The sequence below is a fragment of the Ischnura elegans genome, chromosome 2 (genome assembly GCF_921293095.1).
Source record: "Ischnura elegans chromosome 2, ioIscEleg1.1, whole genome shotgun sequence".
NCBI classification, from domain to species: Eukaryota; Metazoa; Arthropoda; class Insecta; order Odonata; family Coenagrionidae; genus Ischnura; species Ischnura elegans.
This window is the reverse complement of record NC_060247.1, coordinates 119,330,015-119,357,262: the sequence shown is the minus strand read 5'-3', so window position 1 is coordinate 119,357,262 and position 27,248 is coordinate 119,330,015. Positions and strand designations below refer to the sequence as shown.

The 27,248-nt window shown below is 36.3% G+C and overlaps 2 protein-coding genes across 4 annotated transcripts in view; both read left to right on the top strand.

The window, feature by feature from the left end:
• Nucleotides 1-7,002: 7,002 nt before the first annotated feature.
• LOC124154509 (kynureninase-like) lies at nucleotides 7,003-22,632 on the top strand. 2 transcript variants are annotated; one of them, XM_046528297.1, is made up of 9 exons: nucleotides 7,003-7,102; nucleotides 10,578-10,728; nucleotides 15,119-15,239; nucleotides 16,341-16,566; nucleotides 17,408-17,579; nucleotides 18,015-18,160; nucleotides 19,205-19,420; nucleotides 21,266-21,478; nucleotides 22,431-22,632. In XM_046528297.1, the coding sequence occupies exons 1-9, from the start codon at nucleotides 7,067-7,069 to the stop codon at nucleotides 22,563-22,565; spliced, it is 1,416 nt and encodes a 471-aa protein (XP_046384253.1). In that variant the 5' UTR covers nucleotides 7,003-7,066; the 3' UTR covers nucleotides 22,566-22,632. The 2 variants fall into 2 exon arrangements, with proteins under 2 accessions (XP_046384253.1, XP_046384255.1); XM_046528299.1 differs by having other exon boundaries at nucleotides 7,006-7,102; nucleotides 10,581-10,728.
• A 1,124-nt stretch (nucleotides 22,633-23,756) lies between these two features.
• LOC124154512 (proton-coupled folate transporter-like) overlaps nucleotides 23,757-27,248 on the top strand; it is a 37,961-nt gene continuing 34,469 nt past the window's right edge. Inside the window, exon 1 of one of the 2 annotated variants that reach the window (XM_046528305.1) lies at nucleotides 23,757-23,883. The gene's annotated coding sequence lies outside the window, so the exon portion shown is untranslated. The remainder of the gene's footprint in view (nucleotides 23,884-27,248) is intronic. The other variant, XM_046528304.1, reaches the window with a different exon arrangement.

Genomic DNA, 27,248 nt, shown 5'->3' with positions numbered 1-27,248 from the left:
AAGAGGTTGATCGCTGAACTCCTTCAAAATATCTGGGAAAATGATATAATGATAGTCATTTGGAATCAATAGTTTATTGGTGTGACAACGTGAAATTGACTCAAGTTGAAATGAAAAACTGAGTACATTTTACATACACAATTTTACACGATTGTGCAATTTACAGCCCTTGTTGTATCGGGAAACATGTATTTGCTCATTGAATTATAGAAGGCGGGATTTATGAGTGGTGTATGCAATTCCATTCGTAGGAAGTTGGGAATATTTTAACTCCTCTACGAGAGCAATGAGGAAAGTTGAGGTCCAGAGGAAGTTGGAAACATCTGAGCTACTCTCTTAGGGCAATAAGGAAAGTTGAGAGATGCGGACGAAAGCACATTTGTTTAGTGCTTAGAAGGGATTTATGGAAGATGAAAGGAGACCTCATCAAAACAATTGTCACGGTCAAAATCATCTCGCTCACAAAACAAAAAAGGAGGCGGAAGACACTAACGAATGTTAGTGGGTCAAAAGGCTTCTCCGTGGGTTCAGGTAAAAATTAACTCAATAAATAAGTGTGTGGAGAAAAATTACTCAGGAAATATTTACCCAGGATACCTGATACCAGTAGGAACACAAATTACTGACAATATATAGGTAATTTTTAAACTACAGAAACTTTGAGCCAAGCACTCCTTTCGAGGCTTCTTTCCAGCTAAATTAAATTGGTGTGCATTTTATCGTGTTCGTCGCAGTGCCAAATTCTACTTTCCTATATAACCTTTATTTTGACCTTAACATTACCACATAACGAGAATATAATTAGTTAATATTTAAATCCGAAATTTGAGTTTATGCAACGTTAAATATTTTACATATTACTTTTGGGGGCTATGAATGTGTGTTGCATGAATTTCAAACGAAGCAATCACACAGAAATTCCCTTATGATTGTTTTTTTTTTAATCCTCCGATGCCTCAAACGGGGGTTACTTTGTCCCAAGAATGATATTTCATGGTTGCGATGCTTGTTTTTATCGATTGGCTAATATTACCCCAAAAAGAAATTTAGCCCATCACATTACTCTTCCATACTTTGGATCCTTGAAAACTGTCGGAATCTCTAGTTAGTTCTGTAGCCAAATGGCAACAGGATTCACTATGACAATTAGCTGACTGAAAAACTTTTTTTTGACATTCGCAGAGACGTCCACATTACACCACATTATAAGCAACTGGGATGGCTCAACGTCAAATACCGTAGAGAACACCTTCTGAGATCCTTTTTGTTTCTTCTATTTAAAAACAAATCATCGCGGTATCTGTATGATTTGTTCCTTGGTTGTCTCTCTGTCTCTACAATGTGTACTAGGCCTGATCCTAATATGTCATATTTCCCTGGGCATCGCACTACTGTTTACAGCAAATATTTTCTCGTTACCGCTAATCAAATTTGGAATGATATTCCAACTGATGTCAAAACTTGCATATCTGTCAAAACCTTTAAACTAAAATATTATGATTATTTACTATCACGATAACAGCATAACTTGCTATTATTTTTTCGAATTTGTGTTCTGGTTATTATGCTTCATTTTTAGCGTATTTTAATATTCTGTAGCGTTTTTTTGTTTTTTCTTTGGTTAGTTAAGAATATGTGACTTTTTATTTGTGTTCGCATAAAATCCGGCTTGGAAAATAGCTCAATTTGCCTTTTTTTTACTATATTTCATGCATTTGCTTTGATCGGTTGTGTAATAAAATGGAATATTATTGTAATCATTTATCATTGTAATCATTTATATCGTATTTAATGTAATGTCCTAGAAAAATGTAATTTATTTAGGAAATTTAACATTATTTTTGTTCTTACGGAATATTCCCTGAATAATACATTTTTTTCTATCTATATCTCTATATCTACCTTCCCTCAAAAATATCTGGGAAAACGGTTAGGATATGAAATCAATCGGGTGGGGCTTGGTGAAATTGCATCGTGGTGAAGTGAACTTTGAATACTCCACGCATATTATTATACACAATTATACTATGCCCTTCTTGAATCGGAGAACATGGGTTTAGTAATGGACAAATGTCAGTCAAAATCGATTTTTTTGAACAATCGATTTGTAACCGAATTGAGTCGGTCGAATTTGCAATAAAAATCGGAATGTGTAACAAAAGATTGGTTAATGAAAAAAAATTACCATTCTTTTTTTTAAAAACTACTGCTCGTACAAAAGCGTGTTTATTGCTCATTCGAAAAACACTCAAAATATACATCTGAGCATTAGAAAAAATAACTAAAATGTACTTGAATTACGTGATTGAATTACTAGCCGCAAAAAATTACAAATGCACGTAGATAAAAGTTTGGGAATCACCGCTTAAAATTATTCGGCTCAACTAAAAATATTAAGAAAGATTAAATTATGCTTGATGATCGAGAGTACGCCTTCCCAATTTTTCCGGCTTCACACACTTTCACTCGGGATGGATGATGTTATCATAGACCGGTAATGACGCCGCAAAGATCACACGAAATGATCAAGACCGAAGCTAAATAATCGAGTTTGGATCGAAACCCGAAGTTCATCACTACATGAATTTTCTCACTTAAAATATGCTGTATAATATTTTTTTATAGTCTCAGAATATAAGTCAGGGAAATTAAATGCAAAAATGTTTGTCGACGTTTCTATATTTTCATATATCTTCATCAGAGCTGTGAATAATGGTTAAAATAAATTAATACAGTACATTATGAATAATACATAATAATTAAAATATATCGACGGTTAAGAAGACTAGAAATTCCAGAATGCAATGGTGGATGATTTTTTCCGTCGGGAGGAATCGTCACGGTCAAAATCATCTCCCGATCACGAAAAATATAAATAAAATAAGAGAGATAGACTGTAAAACAGACAGATTTGGAATGTTCTTTTTTTCCACGATCAATAAGAGATTATGACGGCAGCGATGGAACTCATAGATAGGTTAGATGTCTTGTAGTGTAGCCTACTAATCTATGTAAAACTTAATGCATGCTTCTTAATTTTATTATTATTTCTAAGATCATGTAGTAGTAGGTATAATTTGTTAGTATGCGTGACGTATTTTTGACCGAGTGGAGTGCATGTGAGAATCCAATAGCATGCTGGCGATTGATCACCCCCTGCCAAACACCCTAGAGGTGGCTCGCAGGGTATTATGTAGATGTAGATGAAACGCAAACGCACACGCATTCTGGCTCCGCAAAAGCACGCAATTCGGGCGCGGTCAGAGATTCTTCTCCATCGCCTTTGTTGTTCACGTCAGACGGAGAAACTGCGCTTCCGAGCGTGGGGTCGTTAGGTACGAAGTTCCGCGTGGCATTCCGTGTCAAACTCTTGATTAGTTCGTTCCGTGGGTTGGGAAAGTGAAGCATATTTTTCGAGTAGAGAGAATAGTCGCGAAACCGGAGGAGAGCTTCCCTTGAGAGAGAGAGAGGAGACGAAACGAGGGGGTGGGGGGTGTTTTTATGGCATTGCCAGGGCCCAACGCTGCGAAGTCGCGAAGAGGGGGCCCCCACCCTTGCTATGCTCTTGCGACCTAGGAGATTACCGTAGACACCGCACCGTATTTTTACCGTAACACAAGAGGCTAGACTTGGGACACTCCTTGTCTACGGAGACAATTAGAGGCGAGCACCCTAAATTTTCAAGAATAAAACGTGCGCTATTAATGGCTTTTTTTTATTGCCACATTTATAAGTAATTTGATTAGCGTTATAAATAAGTTTACTTTGAGATGATAAGAAAACTAAAAAATTACTCTAAATAAGACTAAGAAATTGCATGCAACAAAAGTAAGGAAGAACAAACATTCAAAAGAGGAAAGAAAAACCTTGAAGAGGTGACCGAGTTATTCTAATTAGAAAGTCGAATTACCAACTATGGACTAAACAAGAAGAAAAAGTAGAAGTAGAAAAGGCGAAGAGGGGTTTCTACAAAAAGAAGAATCTTCTTAGGGCTGAGAATACAATCATAGGAAACAATTCATCAGATGCTATATGTGGAGCATGTTTCTCTATGGAAGCGAGGCTTGGACGTTGACAGCAGCAGAGAAGTTAAGGGTGGAAGCATTCGAAATGTGGTGCTAATGAAGAAAGATGAAGAAAAAATGGATCGATCGTGTAAGCGATGATGAAGTGTAAAGGAGAGGTGGAGGAAAGAGAAATTTTCTGAGGAGAAGACGTGACAACTTGGTTGGCAACATTATGAGGAATAATGGCCCGATGAAAACAATCGTACATGGACAGGTGGAAGGGAAGAAGGGCAAGGGACGACCCCGAATGAGTCTAATAGGACGGATTATGGAGGATGTTGATACATTATCATTTGATTCTTGAAAATTACCGAAAACCGTTATTTTTCAAGGGTAACCGTATAAAAGCATAAAAAAAATGACTTCAAGGTGAAGGCGATGAAAAATAGACTTCGGATTTATTAACTGCTTATTCCACTCTCTCACAGATTTGCCCGAATTACTTTCCATCATTAATTTCAGAGTTCTCTTCATATCTACACCTGTTTACATTCCTTACTTCATTCGCCTATACGTAGATTATCCCTAGTCAATCGTTTATTTGACTTACGCATGTATTCCTTATTTCACCCCTCATCTTATAACATCGATCCACATCTCTTCTTCTCAGACTCATCCATCAAACAAATAAAGTCACAGAAAACAAATACGTTTATTCAAAATATCATTCATTTCAATTGAGCTCTCCTTTGAAATTATCCCATCATTGTACATATTCGTTTTAAAATGTTGAAGCTGTTACTCTAAATTCTTGTCGTGTTTTTTTCGTTTTTGATTCCTTGCTGTGTCGCTATAAAATGGCCGTACTGATGTATCAGAGTAATAAATAAATAAATATTATTAAAAACATTCAAAATGAGCTAATCGATATCTAGGTCAATGAAATGTTTCCGTTTATCTTGAAATTTGGTCGATATATGTAGTCACTTTTTTGCTAACGTTTCGACAATTAATTTGTCATCTTTAGGGCCTGGAATCTTCATTTGGAAACACGCACGTAAAAACAGCTGTTTGGTAATTTAAATATTACGAGGTGCTTTACTGGCGAATTATATTAAAAAACTGGGTTTCCTACGGGAGTCAGTGTCTCTATAGTTTAAACGTTTTGGCTATCTACACGGGCACCATCTTCATGGAATTAAATGTCGAGAATGAATAATTATCATTCACTCTTGACACTCACTACCCTGAAGGTATCAGTTTCGCGAGCCGAAACTAAGGGAACCATGGAGATAATCACCCGGCAGGAAACCCGAGAACAGTTCCTGAAATTTTACTCATTAATGCATAGGTAATATAAAAATTATTTATGTATTATATTAGTTTCTATAAAATTTGTGAATAATTTAATGGTTGTATCTTATTTACGAGTTTCTCGCAATGATTCTAAGCCTCGTGGGTGACATATATTTGAGGAAACGGCGAAGAACTAAGAAGTGTGAAAAGCTCTCGGGACTGCCACCAAGTGAAGAGATGGAATGCTGACAACGTTTCGATGTCTGACTCGACCATCGTCTTCAGGGTAGATAGAGCCCAAGGAGTGTTTTCACATGCCTATACTTAAAAGTCTATTATATTGTTTCGACTGATGATGAAGGAGCTCTTCGAATTCAGGTCGCAGAGCACTTTTGTAATACATCTACGTGGGAAAACAGAGTTCTTCATATAATTTCAATAAACCCTAGTCATAAAAATTTAATTATAATACACTTTAATGAATGTTTATACCTATTACTGTTAATTAACACGAGAATGGATTGAATGAATTGTATATTAGATGCAAATATCAAAAGCATTATAAATAATTAACATAAATTAATGTATTTTTTCCAGGAAAGCGCTGAATTCGTCTTCAAAGATCCAAAAATACGTTTACTGATCAAACCTCGAGACAAACTAAAAACATTTCTAGAAAAAGAAACGGTAGCCAACGAAAATTAAAAAATAGCTCTTGAAATCTAATGAGCTCAATTATTGACCTAACATTGACACAAACTCAGTGCTGTAGTTGGAAAAAAAAATTAGGCGGTACTCACCAAATACTTCAACAGCTGAACAATATGTATTATACATCCGGCCGCGATGGTATTTTATCCGGTACGCTTATAACGAGTTTGGATTTTAGGGGGTACGCCATACCGACCCGTACCGGCCCAACTACAGCACTGCACAAACTAGAAACAAATCTAGACAAAATAACGGAAAATAACAAACAATCACAATATCGTCAAAATATGTTTTTAAAACTATTTAACGCGATGTCGTTCTTTGTGTTTTATTTCATACCAAGACATACAAAATGTAACTATCGTGCACTTCATTTTTATACATTTATAGCCAATGAGCCTGAGAATATCGTAGTAGATACAAATATTCAAACAATTTTCTACAATTAAATCCTTCCAGCGACTTTATTTAAGTTTTTGACGCGGAGGCCACGCCATGACATCCATCGCTTGTATAAAAAAAACCGCCGAGGAAAAAAAAGAGCGGGGAGAGGCGGCTGCGTCACAGAAGGTGAAGGTAATGCGAAAAGATTTCGGGTGGGCCAACGGAGGATTAAGATGCGTCGATCGTAAACTTCCTCCGCGGCCGTATATCACGTTGCCAGGCGGGGGCGGGGGCGCGGGAGATACTTAACCAATCAGGTGAGAGCTATCTGCATCCTCCATACGTCTGCCCCGCCGACGCGTTAGTTTTCCTTTGTTTTCAGGAGGGTTTCCCAACCGAAGAATGTTCTTAAGGGGATCACCACATGGGGCGAATCCCCCCGCTCCAATCGCTGTAATTCTGGGCAAATAACAGTAGCACTCAAGTTCGCGCAACAATGTAGAGGGATGGAAAATTGGGAGGTGGGGGAGCGGGGAGAGATGTGGTCGTGAAGGGTGGGGGGCGTACGGGGCGGACGGGGTATAATACGGAGGTATACGGACGAACCGCGGTTGTTTCAGTCTGTCAGGTGTCATAATTGCTTGTGCTCGGCGACAGGGAGGAAGATCATGGCAAATCTAGCGCAGAAGACCACCGCGGCACAGGTGAGCCATTTGACTGCGCCCCTTCCCGTTCGACTTCTCCATTTGATTTTTAAGGCGGCCATACTATTGGAGCGGACATATTATTCCACGCGCAGATTTTTGCGGTGCCTCGCGGAAGTGTTTTTTCGTTAGAAATGTAGCTAAAGGGTTGTTTCAGACTCATTCAGGTGGAATTATAACATATTAGTGAGTTAAAAGTTTCAATATATTTTGATAATATTCAGAATGAAATCAACGGTTTGCGAGTGCACTTCGTGGAATGGTGACATGATATATTCAAAAATAAAATTTACTATAATCCACACAGAATTTATTAAAAAAACTCTACTGATTTCGACCTTTTCAGGTCAATATCAAGATATAAAAGAACAAATTGATAGACAGACAGGGCGGTATATATACTTGTGTATGATCTCGCAATAGTCGAACAGTTGAGATCATACTACACAAGGATATACATTTCACAGGTCTATCTATAAAATTGTTCTTTTACATCTAGATAATGACTTAAAAAGGTCGAAACCGACATAGTATTTAAATAAATACTGAGTGGAATATAACAAAGTTTATTTTTAATCATTCATGATAAAGCATGTTTTGAAAGCGGTCGTGATGTAAAATTAGAGTATAAATATTTTTGTGTGTTATCCGCGTATTTTTCCCCCCGCGTATTGGAGGCTGCCTAAGAGTATGAGAGGAGAAACGTTAGGGGAAGAGGTACAAAAACACGCGGAAATCACCCAAATTAGAATTTTATTCATAATAAATGGTCCGCAAAAGTTGTAATCATTTAGTTATATTTGAGTATTTGTGGCAAATTTCTACTCAATTTCCATACACTAATGTAGAAACGTATAGATGAAGGTGGCAATATAGTGTGGAATGGAGTCGAATAATGGCCCAGTAAATTAATTTCCAATTTCACGCGAATAAAATTAGTTTCAATAGGAGTATAAATTTGGTCATGATTTGAATGTGCGCAAGCTAATTTTCTTAATAAAGGAGAGTAATACATCATCTAAGGCAAGAAGGCATTTAATCTTGTCGACGTATTTCTATTTCGTAGTTGCATGATTTTTATTACGATTTGAACGCGTAAACATAAATTTTCTTTGCCAAACAGAGTTATACACGATTTAAAACAAAAATAATTTCATCTTGTCACCTTATTTAACAGGAAATCCATTTACATTCACACGAACGAATTTAGATGCATAAGATAATTTTTGTTGTTTTGTTGTGATTTGCATAGCAAGGTACACAGTTTCTTTCGCAAGCACTTATTATCGCAAAAAGAAATTCGTCGTGTCGCCTTATTTTTCCAGATATTTACATTCTATTTTCCATTTAAACGATTGAATTTAGATGAATGAGATAAATTTCCTCATGATTGGCATACCAGCGGACAGATTTTCTTCTCTACGCATTCTAATGCATAATATATGGATGAAGAAGAAATAAATGTCATGCGTTCGATTTAATAGTCAGGTAATCCTTAACAATTATAACACGAATTGGGTTGATGAGATAAGTTTCTTATTGATTCGAGGGCGTACAAATAGATTTTATTATGTAGTAATAAAATAGGGTAGTTTCCTTCATCAAAGAAAACGAAAGGCATTGATTGCGATTCGTTACCCACCATTAGTGTATTCATAATTTACAAATTATTTGGTTTTTGAAATACCGGTTTAGACGAATGGCAAGGGTCAAATTTTATCCTCATTTGAAAAAGGCCAGATTGGCGCCCATGCGATTCCACTCCGCTTGACGTCACAGGGACCTAGTTTCTACACGAGAGGATAGGAGTTATACATCGTCTGAGGTTACCAATGCATGCATGAGGCACAGAGCTCAGGGAAACATGTCTTAATAATCACTTATTAAAACTGGCTAAGTTCGGAAAGTTTTCTTCGTTTGATAAGGTATTAATAAACCTTTTTTAAGCCAAGCGCTACCATGCAGCAAGGTACTCAGCTATCCGCTAGCATCCTGCGACGTATCAGCGCTAAGCCTCGCCTCAAGGTCACCTCACCGGGCGGGAGGGGGAACCAGAAATACGACGTACGGAGATATTTCCCGACATTCATACTTAAGCGTCTCGTTTTCGCGCGCTTGAAAATTTTCACTTTTCATTTAATCGCGAAAAATAGATGTTGTCATTTAAAAATCTAAAAGCGTGACATACGTACTCCAGGAGTAATAATCTTTCGATTAAAGCAATAAAAAAATAATAGGAAACCACCCTATTGCTTAGAGAATACTGATTAATTGATTACTGATATTAAAGCATTCCGTTGAGAAAAAGGTTACAATAGCATTACGAAAACTTCCTTACAGCGACAAAACATAAAAAATTCATCAACTTTTTATTAGTTCTTGCAAAAATTATTTCTCTATTGCACTATGCACCGAGAATTCATAACGTTACATTCAACGATAAGTAATTGGAAGAATTCAGTTTACGTGAATATAAATGTAAATTTCCAACAGCTGGAACTCACCGTAGTGTAATTTATGTTAACCACCATGAGTACATTGATATTTAAATTAAGTAACTTCAATTTATTAATTCACTATAGCCAGAGACCACAGAAATTACTATGTATAAATTTAATATTGAGATTAAAAAATCTGCGAAATTTCCTGAAGCAATATCAGAAGCAGCTACAGAAGTATTACACGGATCTACATTATCTTACCATTGATGACTATAAAATCGGCTATTATTTTTTTCCAGTAATTAATTAAATTAATTAAACAATTACCATTCCATGTGAGCCAAGTTGCATTCACCATAATGAATGTAAAAATACGTAATACAATATCAATATTATTCGGCACTATACAAGAGAAACGCAGGCGATTTTTAATGTTCAAAGTTCATTTTCTTTCGAATATTTATACAGCCGGCAAGCCCCAGATGCGACCACCCGCGATACATCTGCTGATTGTGAGAAGCTAGTAATGAAGGGATATATTACATCTACACATTACCCTGCAAGCCGCCTCAATAGGCGTGTGGAGGGGGGTGTTTGTGCACAAGCCGTTAACACATGAAAAGGAAATGCCTCAGCGAGGTTCAGCTTAGCATTAATTAAAGACCTTTTTTGCTCGGAATACAAATTTACATTCTAATCCGTTTGGAAAAATATCTCTCTTAATTTATCGCTATTCTATCTTCCGACACATCTATTTTCTGATATTCCATTTTTTTCCATATAGGGTATCTGAAGTTCATTATATCTATTAATAACAAACGACGAATTTGATTTTCAGCATTATTACAAAAAATATATATAACGGATTGAACGAAATGTATTAATTTTCGATGCGTGAAAATTATAAACAAAATATCAGTAAGTATAGATAACCCTCACACAACCCAAGGGACACTATCGAAGCAAATTTGTGGCTACATGCCAGACGGAAAGGTGCGAATTTTGTGTCATCTCTGTAATTTGATCTTCCACAGCAGCATCCGGCGACGACCCTTGAGGAATTGGCGAAGGAATGGGGCACCACGGTGGAGAAAAGCGATTTCGCAGTCAAGATGGACGAGGAGGATCCGCTTAAGACACAGCGATCCAAGTTTTGCATCCCAAAAATGAAAGACTTGCCCTACAGTGAGTACAAGAAACTTTAATCCATGAGTTGTAAAAAAATATATCCGTTACTTTGTTATAAAATTTTTTCCTACTACATCAAATTTAGTCCCTTAATCTGCCTTATCAAGCTCTGATTCAACCTCAGAGAAAAAAACTTTCTTTATTGCTTGTGATAAAATATAGGATTCCTTCTCCAGCCTCTTTCAAAGATCATCTATTTCTTTATATCTCTATAATTCCTCCTTCATACACCTTTCCATGATATCAACATCTACTCCCACTATAGTAGTAAGTCATACTTTTCCATCTTTATTACTGATGATAAGAATATAATATATGACTTTATTTCATTCATTAACATAAATAATAGCACACATTAAATATTAGCCATAATAGAAAGAAATTAGCCACTCTTTTGGTGGGGTTGAAATCTGTAAAGGAGACCACCAATAGAAGTTCATTCACAGATAAGGGTTAATTATTACAAGTATATCAAAATTAGTGTACAATAGCAAAAAAAGAGACATCATTCTAGCAAAAACTTTTAGGGATACTTAAATTGCTTAAAAAATCAATCCCAAGTTAAAGTCTCGTATACATATATTCTCACAGTCTCGGAGATTGAAACGAGACATTTTAAGCAAGTATCACCTACGTGAACGTTGCAATGGATATGCCCCTCCCATACAGAACGTAATCATTGGCCTTAAAAATTATCGGGTTCACGATAGATTTGTTACTATCGCGTGAACAATAAGCTTGGCACATGTTTTCATGACTATATCTGCCAATGCTATAATGCGAAGGATAAAAGTAAATGACGGAATTTATTCGCACTATTTTATACACTACCTCATTAGACTTTTAGAGATGTCCTCATCACGACAATTATGTGATTGTCAATGGTGAACATTCGTTTAAAGCTCAGTAGAAAATTTTATTTGATAGTGTGGATCAATATTATAAATTGTGATTATTTTCAAAATGAAAGTTTCAACAAGAGAAACTGTTTCAAGCGAGGAAGGTATATGAAAGGTTAGCGTCGAACGAAATTGAGAATTTTAAAAATTTGCTGACCCATTTCAGAGCTACCTCATGGTGTTCCTCATGATTTAAAAAAATTGATTCCTTTAACCAAATACGTTTATCAAGGAGAAATAATTTCATGAGGAGATAATCCATCATTAAATTATCTTAACCCTTAACCGGTGACGTGCGGTCTTAAAGACCGCTGCGTTTCTAAATTTATGAATAATTTCTAATTGATATTTCAAAATATCTATAAGCGTCATAACTTTGTATAATAAGGACATAGCACTCTTAAAATTCAACGTTCTTATTATTTATTTATTTATATAATTTGAAAGTCAATTTGAGTAGCGGTCTGTGAGACCTCACGTCACTAAATTGGAAAAACCAATAAACTTAATGCTGGTGGAAATAATACAAAAAGTTGTTAAAATAATTCCTAGTGATTTTTCAAAAATAATAATAATAATAATAATAATTTATAATTTGCAAGGAAGAATTTTTAGTTTCATAACGTGGATAATTAAGTATCAAATTACGAAAAGTACGACAATAATAACAACTCAAGTGTTTTTTATGTCAATTATTTTGATCCTCTGTCAAACAACAATTTTTGCTGAAAAAGTTGGTTCGTATTGGGAATACATAATATTAAATATAAGTTTTATAATATTTGAGAAGTCAAAGAAACATTAAACTAAGCAATAAAATTGACTTTGTAACGTTTTATGAATTTTTGTTTTATTGCGGTCTCCCACACCGTACGTAGTTAACAAGAATTGCACTTCACTGGTTAAGGGTTAAGGAGTGTGTTTATCTTCTATATTATTTCTACTGTATAGATACCTTTTTCTCAACTTATACGCAACCAAACTCTACAAATGAGGTACCAAAATGCACAGAATTTATCAGAGAACATGCGACGGCATATCTTACTTCCTAAATATTGCTATTGTTTCCTAAAATTGGGTTTTAAATAATTAAAAAAAAACCGGTAAATATTCCTGACGTTAACGGCGCACAAACTGATACATTTATCCATTTGCAACAATATCTCGCATTCTTTAAATAACTTTTATCAAAATGCGGCTGATTCCACATTCAAGTCTCCTGTTGATACGTAAGTATGAGTCATCAGAGGATAGTGTAATTACTTCCAATGTTGTGTTTAAAGAGGTCCTCTGACCTCAATTTGTACATGAACATTCCAATTAAATTTTTACATAAGACCCTGCCTTTTTTTCTACATTTTAAAATTAGAAACGCGCCTATCCCTCTGTGGACCTGCATTGAAAAGAGCGGGGGAAGCCCGCTGGGTGCGGGCGCAGCACGCTCGTTATTTAATATTTTAAAGTAAAAGATCAAAATTATTTTCTAAATTAAAGTAAACATTTATGAATTATTAGCGGTAGTTATAGTTCGAATATATTCTAATATGTACATCTACGTTCTACCCCACAAGCCACGTCAAAAGGCGTGTGGCATAGGGTGTCAGAACACTAGTCGTCAATAAATAAAATGGTAATGCTCTAAGTTCCGCCTCGCATTTATTTAAGTCCTTTATTGTTCGAAAGAAAATCAATTCCCACTACTGTCTGTTCGGTAAAATATCTCTCATATTTCATTGCTTCTTTCGAACCTTGAAATATAGAGGAGTTCTAGTTTGTTGTCCTCTGTATATGCCTGAAAGATAGGGATGCGATGGGCAAGAGTCCGCATAGGACAAGATTCCTTTTCCTAAATATTTCTCTGGACATTAACTTCACCGGAAAAAATTATTATCACTGTGGAGTTAGAGGAAAATTCAGCTCAGATCCACAGTTAGTTGATTGGATAGTGTGCAATGAATGTAAAACATAGATTAAACAACCTTGCTCCACGAATTCTAGAAAGGGAAAGTTCACATGCGAAAACTGTGATTAGGACTCTTGCCCCACACGTAGGGCAAGATTACAATTTGTTATTCTCTTACGTTTTGATGAATATCGCAAGTTCTTTATTTTTTCTATAGCAATCAAAGGTAAGTATTGTAGTACATGTAACTACGAACAAATTGTGTAAAAATAAAACTTATTGCTTGAACTGAATTAATTTTTCTAATTGTTTGGTAAGTGCGTACTCTTGCCCCTCATTCCCTATCTTTTCTCGATTTCTTAAGCAATCTAAGCCTCGCGCGCAGGCTAAGACTCTCTCGCGACTCCCAGCCTAATTTATTTTACGTCTGTGTAACACTGTTAGTACGCCCATAGAAGTTTTTTTTTACGAATTGCAAAGTTTTCCTCTGTATTTTATAGAGTTCTTCACATAGTCAGTCTTTCTTCACCGGATCCCATTTTCTCGCTGAATATCTTTCCCAAACGCTGGATCTATCCTTAAGAAACCCCTAGATGAGGAGTAACTGAGGAAAAGTAACTCAGATACTCAGTAAGGATTACATTTCAGGTAGCTTTTACTTGTAACCGTTACATTTTTTTTAAATTTCTATTGTAGCCTACTCATTGGTTTCTGAAAGTAATCATAACTTTCCCATTATGATTGTACCGACTGGCGTATGCCAAGAACTTTGTGCTCAGGGGAAAATGGGTTTCTCCTTCAATTGTATTTCTTATCGATGTGACATTCAATATGCGATAAGCTACCCGAATTCTAACAGCACTCCACGTATCGCTTCACCAGTTACATCCGCAAACTAAAAATACACAGTTATCGTAACCATAGTGAACTGGCAGTTATATGAGCACTCCGACTACAAATCACTTTCAGACACACGACCTTGTGTCGATGGTTGCATATGTGCCAGGATTCATATAGCAATGGCGGTCGATGGAATTTTAAATGCATCCAAGGTTTGGTGCATCTCAAACAGACGATTCAGAAGCGGCAGAAATCAAATAAACATTTGGAACAAAGCAACTGGGTCGATGAATCATCTCAGCATATATTAAAATTCCAACATAGTAAAAAAATCTGATTAAATCTGTTAAAATACCAATTTCTCCAAAATAATTCGCCGGGACAGAATTACACGGTAGTAATATTATTCTTTTTAGTATTCGTAAAATAACATGTAAGAGCAGCCTGATGAGCTTCTTAATGTACATAATTAAGGGGTGAATAATTCAGGCAAAACATTTTGGTGGCAGGAAACTTTTCGGAAGCATAAGAAATATCAAAAACATACAATTAATTAGGTGCAACAAAAAGGAGCGGTATTTCCTTTCTGTGACGAATTTTATACTTTTGTTTGTAGATTATCAGTGTAGAGATCGTCGGGAACACTAAGAATGTGTTCTGTGCTGAATTGTCTTACTAATAAAAAGTAAAACCATTTCTGTAATACAAAAAACTGAACTATCAACTTCTTTTATTATCTCAATAGCTGATCTAAAATTGACTGAGCCTGATGAAGACTGTATCTACTTATGCGGAAATTCGTTGGGTTTGAAGCCTTGCTCAGCTGATGCCAAAGTCCTGGACGCAATGAGCTCATGGGGAAAATTGTGAGTTTTATCAATCTATCTAGTTTTAGTTTTCTATTTTGGCACCCAAAATTATGTATTAATAGAAATTCCTACAATTCTCTCATTAACATAATAGTTCCTTCATTTACAATACAGATAATTTAAGCAAGTTATTAAAGTAAAGTCAAGTATATCCTGAAATGTAAGCATGCAGTTGCAATCACATTTTTGCTATTATAATGGATTTTCAATTCTCTAAGTCAAAAGATTTAATTCATCACTTAATTAATATATCGTATCACAACAACCGTAATGAATAAAATTCAGCCAACCCATTTTTGCTAAAGACTTATTAGACAATGCATGATTATTGAATTTAATAAATCCTAGTTAAACTAAATGGAATAGAAATAATATTACATAAACATATACTTAAAAAAATTGGGGAAGTTCGCGATTTGATTTCTAATTTAGCCAAATTTACCGATATATGTATATACGTACGTGTAGAAATATGAATTAGAATCACAAGAACCTTCATGGACAGTGAAAACCATGAGGAATTTAAAATGTTCTTCCCCCAAAATATGTGTACCCTCTCCATATTAACCTGGTCTTAAACCCCGGAAAAAATTCTGGAAGCAACCTTGGCAGAAAATGTGCATAATTTTACTTATTGCTATTATTAATTAGAAAGAGAAGGGGTGGATTAAGGACGTTATTTATGGAACGGAGGTTCATTTTTCTTTTTTGCGATGCCTTGCTGGAATGCAATACCTCACAGCAATGATGAGGCCTGATAATTATTTACAATTGATATTTAGGTATCTACCAATCAATTTTACCCTTTGCCTGTTCATTAAGTGAAATAAAAACTTTAACCGGGGATAAAGATTAAGATCGCCTTCTTTTCAATTTTTCCGCAAACTACCAGGAGGCTGATTGCCATAGGGGTCCACATAATTTTGCCCGACATTTTATAAAAGTATGAACTATTATATCGGTATTTTATTAGCGTAGGTAAAATAAGTTGACCTATAAATTCTCATTCCTCGGAAGGAAAGCCATTTATTTTAATTTGAATAACACCTGTCTCAAAATGCTCTGTGCTATTAATAAATTTCCGATAATATCTTCCAGGGGCGTCCACTCTCATTTCCACGGTGCCCTTCCAGCAGCTCTGTGCGACAATTACGCCGTGGAGTCCACCGCTAGGCTGATTGGAGCACAGCCCTCCGAAGTTGCTCTCATGAATTCCTTGACAGTGAACCTTCACTTCATGCTCGTGACGTTTTACCAACCTCAAGGTCCAGGAGTTGGTCGCCATAAAATCATAATTGAAAAGGACACCTTCCCTTCAGACAGGGTGATTATCAACGCACCTCAAACATAAGATCTTAATCTTTAAACGTCTGGTTTACATCAGCAAAAAAATCAGTGCTTTGTCCAATTTGCCAATTTGGTCTAGCTAATTTCAACTGGCTCTAAAGTCATACGTCGCTGAATGAAGAGAAAAATTCTCAGAGATCGAAGAGCTACTTTTTGAGTGTTTGTAAAATATTGTTTTTTTAAACTCATCTTTGGAGCAAAAAATCTTGAACTCAATAAGTTGACAGAATAATATGGCTTACAAGCATAATCAGGCAGTAATGCATGACTGCGCAACATTTAAATCAGGTCCTTTATTGCTAAATATTAGCAAATTTCAAAATTTAATAGCTACCTCTTATTGAAAGGATGTTAATAAAAAAACATATTCTACACATCCTACATAAAGAGATATACCTAATCCCAGAAAACGTTCATGGATGGAATTTTCTGGATATTTTTTTAATTGGAGTACAAATTTTCCAAAAAATATTCAAATAAGTAGTTCACAAGAGACTTTTATAATCGTAAGTAGTTCGCACAAACCCCTAATATTTTAATATGGATATAAATCTGCCAAGAATCGTTCATTTTTCTTCTTTACTCCGCGCTTATTTCATTTCAATCACACAGATGCAGGCACATTCACATTCAGGAGCCAAAGTGAAATTCTATTCATCATATCAGATTGGTGTTGCCTGAGCCTCGGACAGCTTTCAAATCTCTAGTCACTCCCATCGTCGAGCCAATAAATAAATATATCCTTTTGGCTTCAAATTCGGTTAAGACTCTGTAAGATTCAATGCTCCTGAGTACTAACTGGATTTCTTTGTTTCCAGTACGCTGTGATGTCTCACCTTGAATTGCATGGACAAAATGTGAATGATGCACTCATTATCGTCGGTGAAAAAGGAGACAATTACATTCCAAATCAAAAAATCATAGACACTATAAGGAAACATGGATCAGAAACAGCTCTTGTTCTTTTGAGCACTGTTCATTACTACACAGGTAAGCAACTTTGAGTATGTTCCTGAAGGTAAGTATTGTAGTACAAATTTAGTTAAAATTATTTTGACTCCAAGAGTGAAGTAAAACCAAGTTACTAGGATTATTACACATTTGATTACTGAAAATTCATGGGTATAACACAGTAAATGTAGATAAAGTTCCTCAAATTAAGTACACTTTGGTAAAATCTTTAAATTAATATATGAAAAAATTGACAATCCCTTTAATTCAATGCGATCATATCTTTATTTCATGATGGTAGGAGATGCTCTTCCGTTTGAATCACTGTCCCTAAATCTTATTTTTTCGCCCCGAACTTAACTCTAAGGAAAGATTATGAGCATATTTTCTTCCGTTCATTTAGTTATTGAATGTCCACTTCATCTAATTTTCTTGCAAGAGGTGATTTACCATGGATAACATTCATCTATTTAGGTCAGCTCTTTGACATGGAAGCCATAACCAAGGCAGCCCATGAAGAAGGCTGCTACATTGGATGGGATTTAGCTCATGCGGTGGGAAATGTCGCACTTCAAATCCACGACTGTGGTCCAGATTTTGGAGTTTGGTGCTCGTACAAGGTAAATTTACATGAGTAATACCTGCCTCACTCCATGTAATGCAGCAAGTAGTTGAGAATTGTGAGTATCATTCTTCCCTAGGAGAATAGAATAGAATATTTTTATTATGCTCTAGGTAAAACTTATGAGAGCAAAAAATAGAAAATACAGGAAATGTTCTACTCTTAATAAAAGGCATTTTGACAAAAATAAGGCATTAGGAGGAGTCAATGTTAGAGGCAAAATTATGGGGCCTACAGGGATATGGTGATAATGTTGCAATATTAGCAGAGACTAAAGATGGTCTAAAAATATTGGCTGAAAAAACTAACAGTGAAAGCTATTAAAGTGGGACTGATGATAGATGAAGAAGGGCGCAAAATGAAGTACATACTATTTGAAGATACGTATGATGAAAATGAAAAGCCTCTGCTAAAAGTAATGAAGTATAGTTTTATGGCCAAAAAGTAGACAATCAAATTCCAAACCTAAATATGATGGAAATCACAATAAGGAAAAATGGGTCAGAATCAGCTCTGGTTATTCTGAATATGGTTCACAAATTTTAATTTGACATGTGTCGCGTGAGGAGTTTAAATATTCTGGAGTCATGATTGTGAGCAAAAACTGAGAGGAAATTGAGATTCAACGTAGGCTAAAAACAACAGATATATGTTATTTGTGCACTAATAAAATAATGAGCATCAGATCAGTAAATTAACGGTGAGCAAAAGTTTTTAATGTTCAGAGGTGTATTTTTGAGAGGTGGAAGACGATTTGCAGTAATAACTCCCAATCATTATCACAGTAACAAATGAAAATTTATTGATACGAGCGAAATAAATGCCATAAAAAAGCGATAACGATGCGTAATGAAGTGGAACGTTCTCAGAAGAGAATTGTAGGAGGTTTGTAGAGATTTTGGAATTTTTATCTTTGGATGACTAGCTTAGTAATTTATAGAAATTATGCAATTGAAACGATTGAAATAAGGATCAGAGAAGTAGTGTCTATCAATCTCTAAATCAGCTTCTAATAGCGGCAATATTTTCATTTCACGCGCAGTATCTGAATTCGGGAGCAGGAGGTGTGGGTGGCATCTTCGTGCATTCCCGCCACTTGAAAGGGGAAGGGAGAAAGGCGCTGCGGGGCTGGTGGAGCAACAAGCCGGAGACGAGGTTCAAGATGAGTTTCAAGCTGGAGCCCGCTTCAGGAGCCTCTTCATTTAAAGTGTCCAACCCATCCCCATGGCACACTGCCCTCAACTTGGCCAGCTTAGAGGTAATTAGTAATAGTAATAGTATCACCTTAGAGGTAATAGTATCACCTTAAGCTAAGAGTACAGTGAAACCTCGGTTAGCGAAAGCCTCTGATAACGAACAATTCGGATAACGACCAAACATTTCGCTAAAAATTTGGCTCGGATAGCGAACAAAATTTCGGTTGGCGAACAGATGTGTAGCGGCCATGTTTGCGTTCGGAGCTGTGCGATCTCAAATGGATACAAAGTAATACAATGTCTACAATAGTAAGTCTACAAGTAATACAATGTAATACAATACCTATAGAGCCTATAACTTTCATATAATAACGAGTCAATAGGAGCTAGGGACTAATTATTCCTATTTCCTTTATTTCTTATGGGGAAAATTGTTTCGGATAGCGAACATTTCGGATAACAACCAGCTTTCTGGAACGGATTGTGGTCGTTATCCAAGGTTCTACTGCATCATTCTTCGAGAATTGGTTTAACCCTTTGCCACCCATCGAGCCAGCGGCGCTGTCAGTCATCGCTTTCCACTTTTTCAGGACGAAATACACGGCAGTAATAAGTAACTGACCCAATAAATCACATAAACCACACAGTTAACGCAATCGAGATGATAGTCAACTAAAAAAGACTACTTCCTCTGCGGTTAATAGTGAAAATCACACTTGACGGGATATAGCTGCCTCGTGGCGCCACCGAATAAAATGTGCGCGAATAGATACAATGCTTTACCGCCATGTTCCTGAGCCTTCATTAATGGAGTTCCCTTGGATATACCATTGAACCTGGCTAGCATAAGATATCTCCACGTATTTCATTAAACTTTGGGAGATATATCTCGGATGGAACATGTACTATAAAGGCCGAGTAAACTACCGTCATCTCTTGGAGTTTTCCCAATACATACTATACTTTTAAATTTAAAAGATTATTTTCACCTAAAATTTGAATCATTGACCAATTAAGGGCTCATCATCATTATCAGTCAACAATCCTAATATTGGTTTGACGCAGCTCTCCATTCCTCTCTCCTATCCGCTAGCCTTTTCATAGCGACGTATTTCTTCTCTTCTACATCCTTTATAACCTATCCGATATAACTCATTCGGGGCCGTCCCTTGCCCTTCCTCCCTTCCACCTGTCCTTGAACGATTGTTTTCATCAGGCCATCATGCCTCACAATGTGACCAACAAAATTGTCCAGCATTCTGCTTAAGGTTTTTAGAAGACTTCTCTTTTCTCCCACTCTTCTTAGCACTTCCTCATTACTTACACGGTCGATCTATTTTATCTTTATCTTTCTCCGGCAGTACCACACTTCGAATACTTCCACTCTTGACTTCTCTGCTGCTGTCAACGTCCAATCCTCACTTCCATAGCTAAAAATACTCCATATGTAGCATCTGGAAGGGTTATACCAATCAATATTCTAAGTTGGATCAAAGCAGAGAAAATTATTTATGGTCATGAGAAAGTGATCACCCTACAAATTTTTGGAATAAGATAGTTCAGAGAAACAAAGTATATGCCATCGTAGGCTCATATCATGTGAATCAAATATGAAACATTAATAGGTACCTTTAATGGTACCACGAAATGGGCATTCCGATGAAAATTTAAAGTGAATGGAGAATTTTGCCACCTCGTTTAGAAGGCTTACTAGCATGAATGACAAAAAGTAGATCACATTTAACATTACTGTCACATTCCTAATTGTAATACATTAGTAGGTTTCCATTCAACACACTTTCAATCAAAAGCTCTAAAAGCTTCAATGATTTATATATTTTGTTCCTTGTCACGTCTGTGCACTTTCAGAAAGTGACAATAACGGGAACCACATCTTTTCCTTTCAGATTTTTGAAGAAGCTACGATGCCAAAAATTTTGGAAAAACAAAGATTGCTGACAGGATATACAGAGTTACTTTTACAAAAGCACCTTGCTTCTGTCAATGCTTTAATCATTACTCCGAAAGATCCTAATGAGCGTGGATCCCAGCTTAGCATCAGATTTCCTCCTGGAAAACTAGACCCAGTGGCCCGTGAGCTGGATGCTTTAGGAGTAGTGGTGAGTATATAATAATTTTATAATATTTTCATGCATGGTACCATAAAATTTTACATGCAGTGTAAACTTATGAATGAACATTCCTAGAGTGTTTCAAGTCTACAATTTTTACCAAGATATATTATAAAGTTTCCCTCGGTTCATTCTTAGCTGTAGGTTATTATTGGGAAAACATCAATCGATTTAAAAAGAAATTCAAGTTTTTAAAAATATTTCTCAAATGTTGGGACAAAAAATCTGAAGCATGCACAAAAAAATCACTTCAAGTTAAAAATACCTCAATTTTCATACGAATTTTCAGGCATTATAGTTATAAAATATTTTTATACGACGAAAGATATAGCTACCATCCAGTTTGATACCGCCTAAATACATAAAAACAAATATTATGCAAATGTAGAATCCCAACATACAATTAGTCAATTTTGACCTTCTCCAATGGATTGAACTCCCTTTCATATTTTTTAAGGGATGTATCGAATTGTTCCAAACAAAAATAGGTAACTCACTGCTTTATTTGCTTAAAAACCTAGTATTTAATCGTCCAGCATCAAATTGTCCATATTTTCGAGGTGGAAATATGGCAAGGAGAGGAATATCATTTTCTACATTTTTTAATTTTCTAATTCACTCTTGCATTTTACTTATGAGAAATTAATAAATAATGATCATGATATAATGGAGATCAACTCTAATCTTGAAATAGAATGATTAGTCTGGTCAAATTCAAAATAAAAAAATTTTTGAAAAATATTAGTGAACACACAATTAATATTACTAAGCTTCTTCTTTTTAATTCCGATGACTTACCACATTCTCTATAGGTAAAAAGTTTTTCAAAGAATACACTTTCTTCATTTTACCGGATTTATGTGTAAATCTTACTATGATTCTTAAGTGGGCATGGCTAACATGAATTAAAACAAATGCCTGCTGTTCTCTTTATCCACAGTTTGACATTCGGCATCCTGATGTTTTGCGGATAGCACCAGCTCCTCTGTACAACTCATATCAAGACGTTTGGAGGTTTGTTAGGGCATTCACAACGGCTATTTCAAGATGTCCAAAGACAATTTTGTCATGGTGACCTACCCCAATTCTTATTGAGTTGATTCCTTGACGACATTTTCACCAACTCAGTCGTCATCATGTTGTAGAGCGACAAAAAAATCACTAAGCATCCCATTTCAAGAGTATAAGTTGATCTGTCACTCCAAGATAATTGGTCATATGCAATGACAGTCAAAAACGAAGTGAGTGAAATGAACACGTGTCCCACTGGACAATGATAATTTTTAAGCAAGCCAACAGGAATATCCAAAAAAAGTGGAAAAAGTGCATTTCAATCTCCAGAAATTGTTTTGATGGTTTTATGAATAATGGTTCAGGTTAAATATACCTCAATACTCATGTAAATATTGTATACGGAGTTTATGTACCTATTTGAGTTTTATAAAATAAATCTTTTTAAGAAAAATAAATGATTTCATCAGCAATAGATCCCTCAAGCTTCTAGCTTTCCTAGTGAGACAACCAGGGAAGGCGTTTTCGCCAAGCCTATTCCTATCCAATATCCTTAACAGTACATACACTTTTAGTGAGTTCCTAAATTGGCACGCATTCTTAAGCACGCCAGGCACGTTACTACATATTTTCATCGCGGGATACGTTGGTGGTATGCGGATTGCTTAACCTCGTGATTTATATATTCCAATCCCAGGAATCGGAAAACCATGAGTATGTATAAGTCCCCTTATCATAGTGCTGAGGTTTATTGTCACTGCTGTTTTTTTACAAAAGTAGATAGTTACAACAGCTTGTCTGCACAACTATTTCCCAAAGAATAAGTTGGTCTATCCTATTAATTGAAGGCTAAGTAGGGTTGCTAAAGAAATCTCCTATATTTGGAAATATAAATTGAGAAATTGGCTTGAAATCTTGGAATCATAAGACAGCAGTCGTCACAGGTGAGAAATTTCGGGGGGGGGGGGTGAGTGTGGAGGGGTTGGAAAGAGGCTGAAACACCCAAAGAACTCCCCCCCCCCCCGCGATCAGCACCACAGTGACCCATTCCCATATGAGTTTCATCATAAAACGCAGCCGCATCTACTCCCAACACTCCGCCATATACACTCAGCCTTCATTGAAGATTTCCTCGGAATCTCCCAGGAAACAAGAAAAAAAAAACACTGGCTCCTTCCTTTCTCCCCCTCTCTCCCCCAATGTCCTTCCTCCCCTCGTCTCGACACATTGCACGATCTCCCGACCAGATGCGTCATAATTTCCTCTTCGAACGACACTTGTCGAGCGGCCGACAGCGACCGTGTTTTGCTGCCACGGACCATATTTCCGACCTGATTCAAGCTTCTTCTAGCACTCTTATTGACTTAACTATCGAGGCGCAGGTAAGTTCAAACAATTTGACATCTCCGACTTTCCCATTTTCTAGGTCTACAACTTTTTTTCTACATCATCATCATTAGTCAGCAATGCTAAGATTGGTTTGACGCAGCTCTCCATTCCTCTCTCCTATCCGATAACATTTTCATAGCGACGTATTTATTCTCTTTTACATCCTTTATAACATGTCCTGTGTAACTCATTCGGGGCCGTCCCTTGCCCTTCCTCCCTTCCATCTGTCCTGCGATTGTTTTCATCAGGCACACCGTACCTCAATTTGGCCAACTAAGTTGTTTCATCTTCTCTTTAACCTTTAAAAAATATATTTTTCGTAAAATATCTAAATTTTATTGCAGTACTACAGTAAACTATTAACTACTAAAATTTTTGCAGTCCATATTTATCAATGTTGATGGCTTTCGGGGTTAACCCGCGTCATGACTTTCAACGTTTCCTCTCCTGTGCCGGAGACCTCAAATGAGTTTGTTTGTTTTCTGTAACACTACAATGATATAGCCATGATCTATACCGTTCAACAATGGACATTTCATATTTAAGTGGTACTTCTTGCATTTTGCTTGTGTAGTTCCGTAGACAAATAATTTTTTGGGCATGATGTCTTATGTGTGCCACCTTGATATTTTGTATGCGTGTAGTAAAATTTATGAGCAATAACATATATTTTTATTAAAAAAATTGAAGGGGGGTGTTTTGAGATATTCAAGGTCAAAGGTCAAGGTCAATGACCTCGAGTATTGAAATTATTATAAATAGGCCATGTTCCATATCAATGTAAAGCCCTACATATTACCTTTCCAAAAACATAAGTTTAATATTTCTACCTTGAATAGAACCGGAATTATAGTCATTTACTTTTAGAGAGACACGCTGAAATTTCGACAAATTTACAACATTTGCGGACCTGTAACTTTTGTCAAAATCATCATATACCTCTACAAATTGGTATTTTTCCATCACTTACCAGTACCATTGAATACACCAAATTTGAAAGAAATCTGATATGGTCGGGTTGAAAATGTCACTTTTCTGTGTTGAATTGACGTGGAATTACCCCATTAGGACTGACGACCATGTAGCCTTTATTGAGCATCGATTTGTAGGCTCTGGGTGCTACTGTAAACTATTTTCCGGTGTACTGCTGCCAGGGAAAAACGGAGATCGTCATCTTAGAAACTCACTATAGCTCTAGGTCGGACAAAAAAGATTTTTTGAAGAAAAACTGAAAGAGAAATTTAGCCAAACGGATAGGCAAAGAAATTATCGTTTTTCCCCAGAATAATTCTTAAGTCAGTCTAATATCCTGTGCATCCATCCATTTAAGTCAAACCCTTCTCCCTCAAATCATTCTCGACACAATCTTCTCTTTATTCTTCCCCTCGTTCGCTTCTTCCCTTCTAAATTATTCATTTTGAATTCTATTCCTCGCATGCTCTTCATCCCTCCTTTAAATATGACCGAACCATTGCAATCTTCTCTCTTACGCCTTAATTAATATCTCAACCACTCCTGCCATCTCAAGTATTCTCATATTCCTAATCCTATCTCTTCTTTTTTCCCATCCCAGCACTCTCATCTCTTCCACATAAATTTTCTTTTCGTGGGCTTTCTTAGCAGGTCAGGTTTCACTGCCTTTTGGCATTGCTGGCCGCGCAAGTGTTTTATATTGTATTACTGCGAGGGTCGTTCAATTAATCAATAGAAAAAGGTAAAAAATGAATTATTTTGGGTCAATTTTTTATATTTTTCAAGTTTGACTGCTTTCAGCTCTGAAAATTTTTAATTGCACTTTTCTAAGCATTTCCAAAGAGTAGAATTTCGGGATCTCCTCAAAATTGGCATTATTTTGGGCGGTTATGTACTACACAGACGTAAATCTTTGTCTGATAAGCTCTCTCTTCGAGTAGAGAAACGTTAAAAAGTCGCTGAGGGTCAAATCTTGCGAATACGTTGAATTTTGTAACAATTGGAACAATAATTCCGTAATTTTGGCCGACAAAAACTGCATAGGTATGCAACCGTGCATTGTCTTGTTAAAGGAGGAACTCGTTCTCTTTCAAATGAGGACGCTTTTCTTGATTTCTAACAACAACCAGTCCAATAACGATGCATAATACTCTTTCATTATCGTTGTTCTTTTTTCTAAGTAATTCATTGTGATTATTCTGCATGCCTGCCAAAATGACGTTGCCATGACCAGCTCAATCCACCATCTTCGACTGCTTTGGAGCCTGTTCACCTTCAGAATTCCATTGTTTCGGCTTTTTTTGTCTCTGCAGTGTAGTGATGAATCCATATTTCATTAAAAATTAGGGGAAAATTCTCAGGATTACGGCGGAAAAGCGCCTAAACAGCCTCGGAGTTGACCGCACGATTGACACGATATTCTCCACGGCAGGCAAACGCGGCAGCCATGCTGCTGAGATTTTTTCACATCCAATTTTTCGTGCAAATTTGAAGCGATTGTGCGTTGCGATATGCCTATGGCCTCAATTACATCGCGCACTTCGATTTACGTATCACTTGGAACCATATCGTGGATTTTATCAATCGTTTCGGGGGTAGAGACTCCCAAAGTGCGTTCGGAGCCATGTTAATTTTTTTGGATGTATGGCCACGTTTTAATTCACTCACCCAATGGAGAATTCCACTGAAAATGGATGAATATGCAATAAAAAATATCCTTCGTGCTAAAAATTACGATGAAAGCCGTTCTTCTCTAACTTTCGTATTATTCGTAAAATTCCAAATTTGAAAATTGTCTTTGAATCTTGCGATCCAAACGACCCATCACCATGTTGGCTGATCGTGACTTCAGAGTCCGGTAAACAATACGTTTATGTGATGCCAGTAGAGAGTAGACTATTTGTTCCAGTTTTAAAAAAACCTATTTATCTCTCTGTACAATATATTTTTTTATATGTCAATTTCATCATCAGCCATGTGAAATATTTATCCTGAATAATTGACAGGTTTAAAGAATGTATACCCACTGGAAGATGCAGCACAGCCTTGAAAAATAGCGCTTATTAATTTATCATCATCCATATCTACGGCGAATACCACATCATTAGAAAATTACTAAATTAATCTACCTTCAGAATGTTCCCAGAATGTGTCTTTTCGAAGTCAACCATTTCGCAATACACGCACCGTTAAACTATGAAACTATTCACAACTGTTTTCACACACCCTTTAAGTTATGAATCAGTATCATCGTAGATGTTTGCTATCGTCGTTACTGTTTTGTTATTGCCTGCTGTCTGTCTGCTTACTCGCATTCTGACGTCACAGGGCGTTCTTGTAGCGCGAAAGAATTTAGTAATTTTTGCGAACTTTGAAGCTCTCTAGC

Excerpts from the sequence above, each read along its gene's own strand:
- LOC124154509 (XM_046528297.1), top strand. The coding sequence starts at position 7,067 with ATGGCAAATCTAGCGCAGAAGACCACCGCGGCACAG. Across the intron at positions 7,103-10,577 it reads AGAAGACCACCGCGGCACAG|CAGCATCCGGCGACGACCCT; the intron begins GTGAGCCATTTG and ends GATCTTCCACAG. Across the intron at positions 16,567-17,407 it reads ACACCTTCCCTTCAGACAGG|TACGCTGTGATGTCTCACCT; the intron begins GTGATTATCAAC and ends CTTTGTTTCCAG.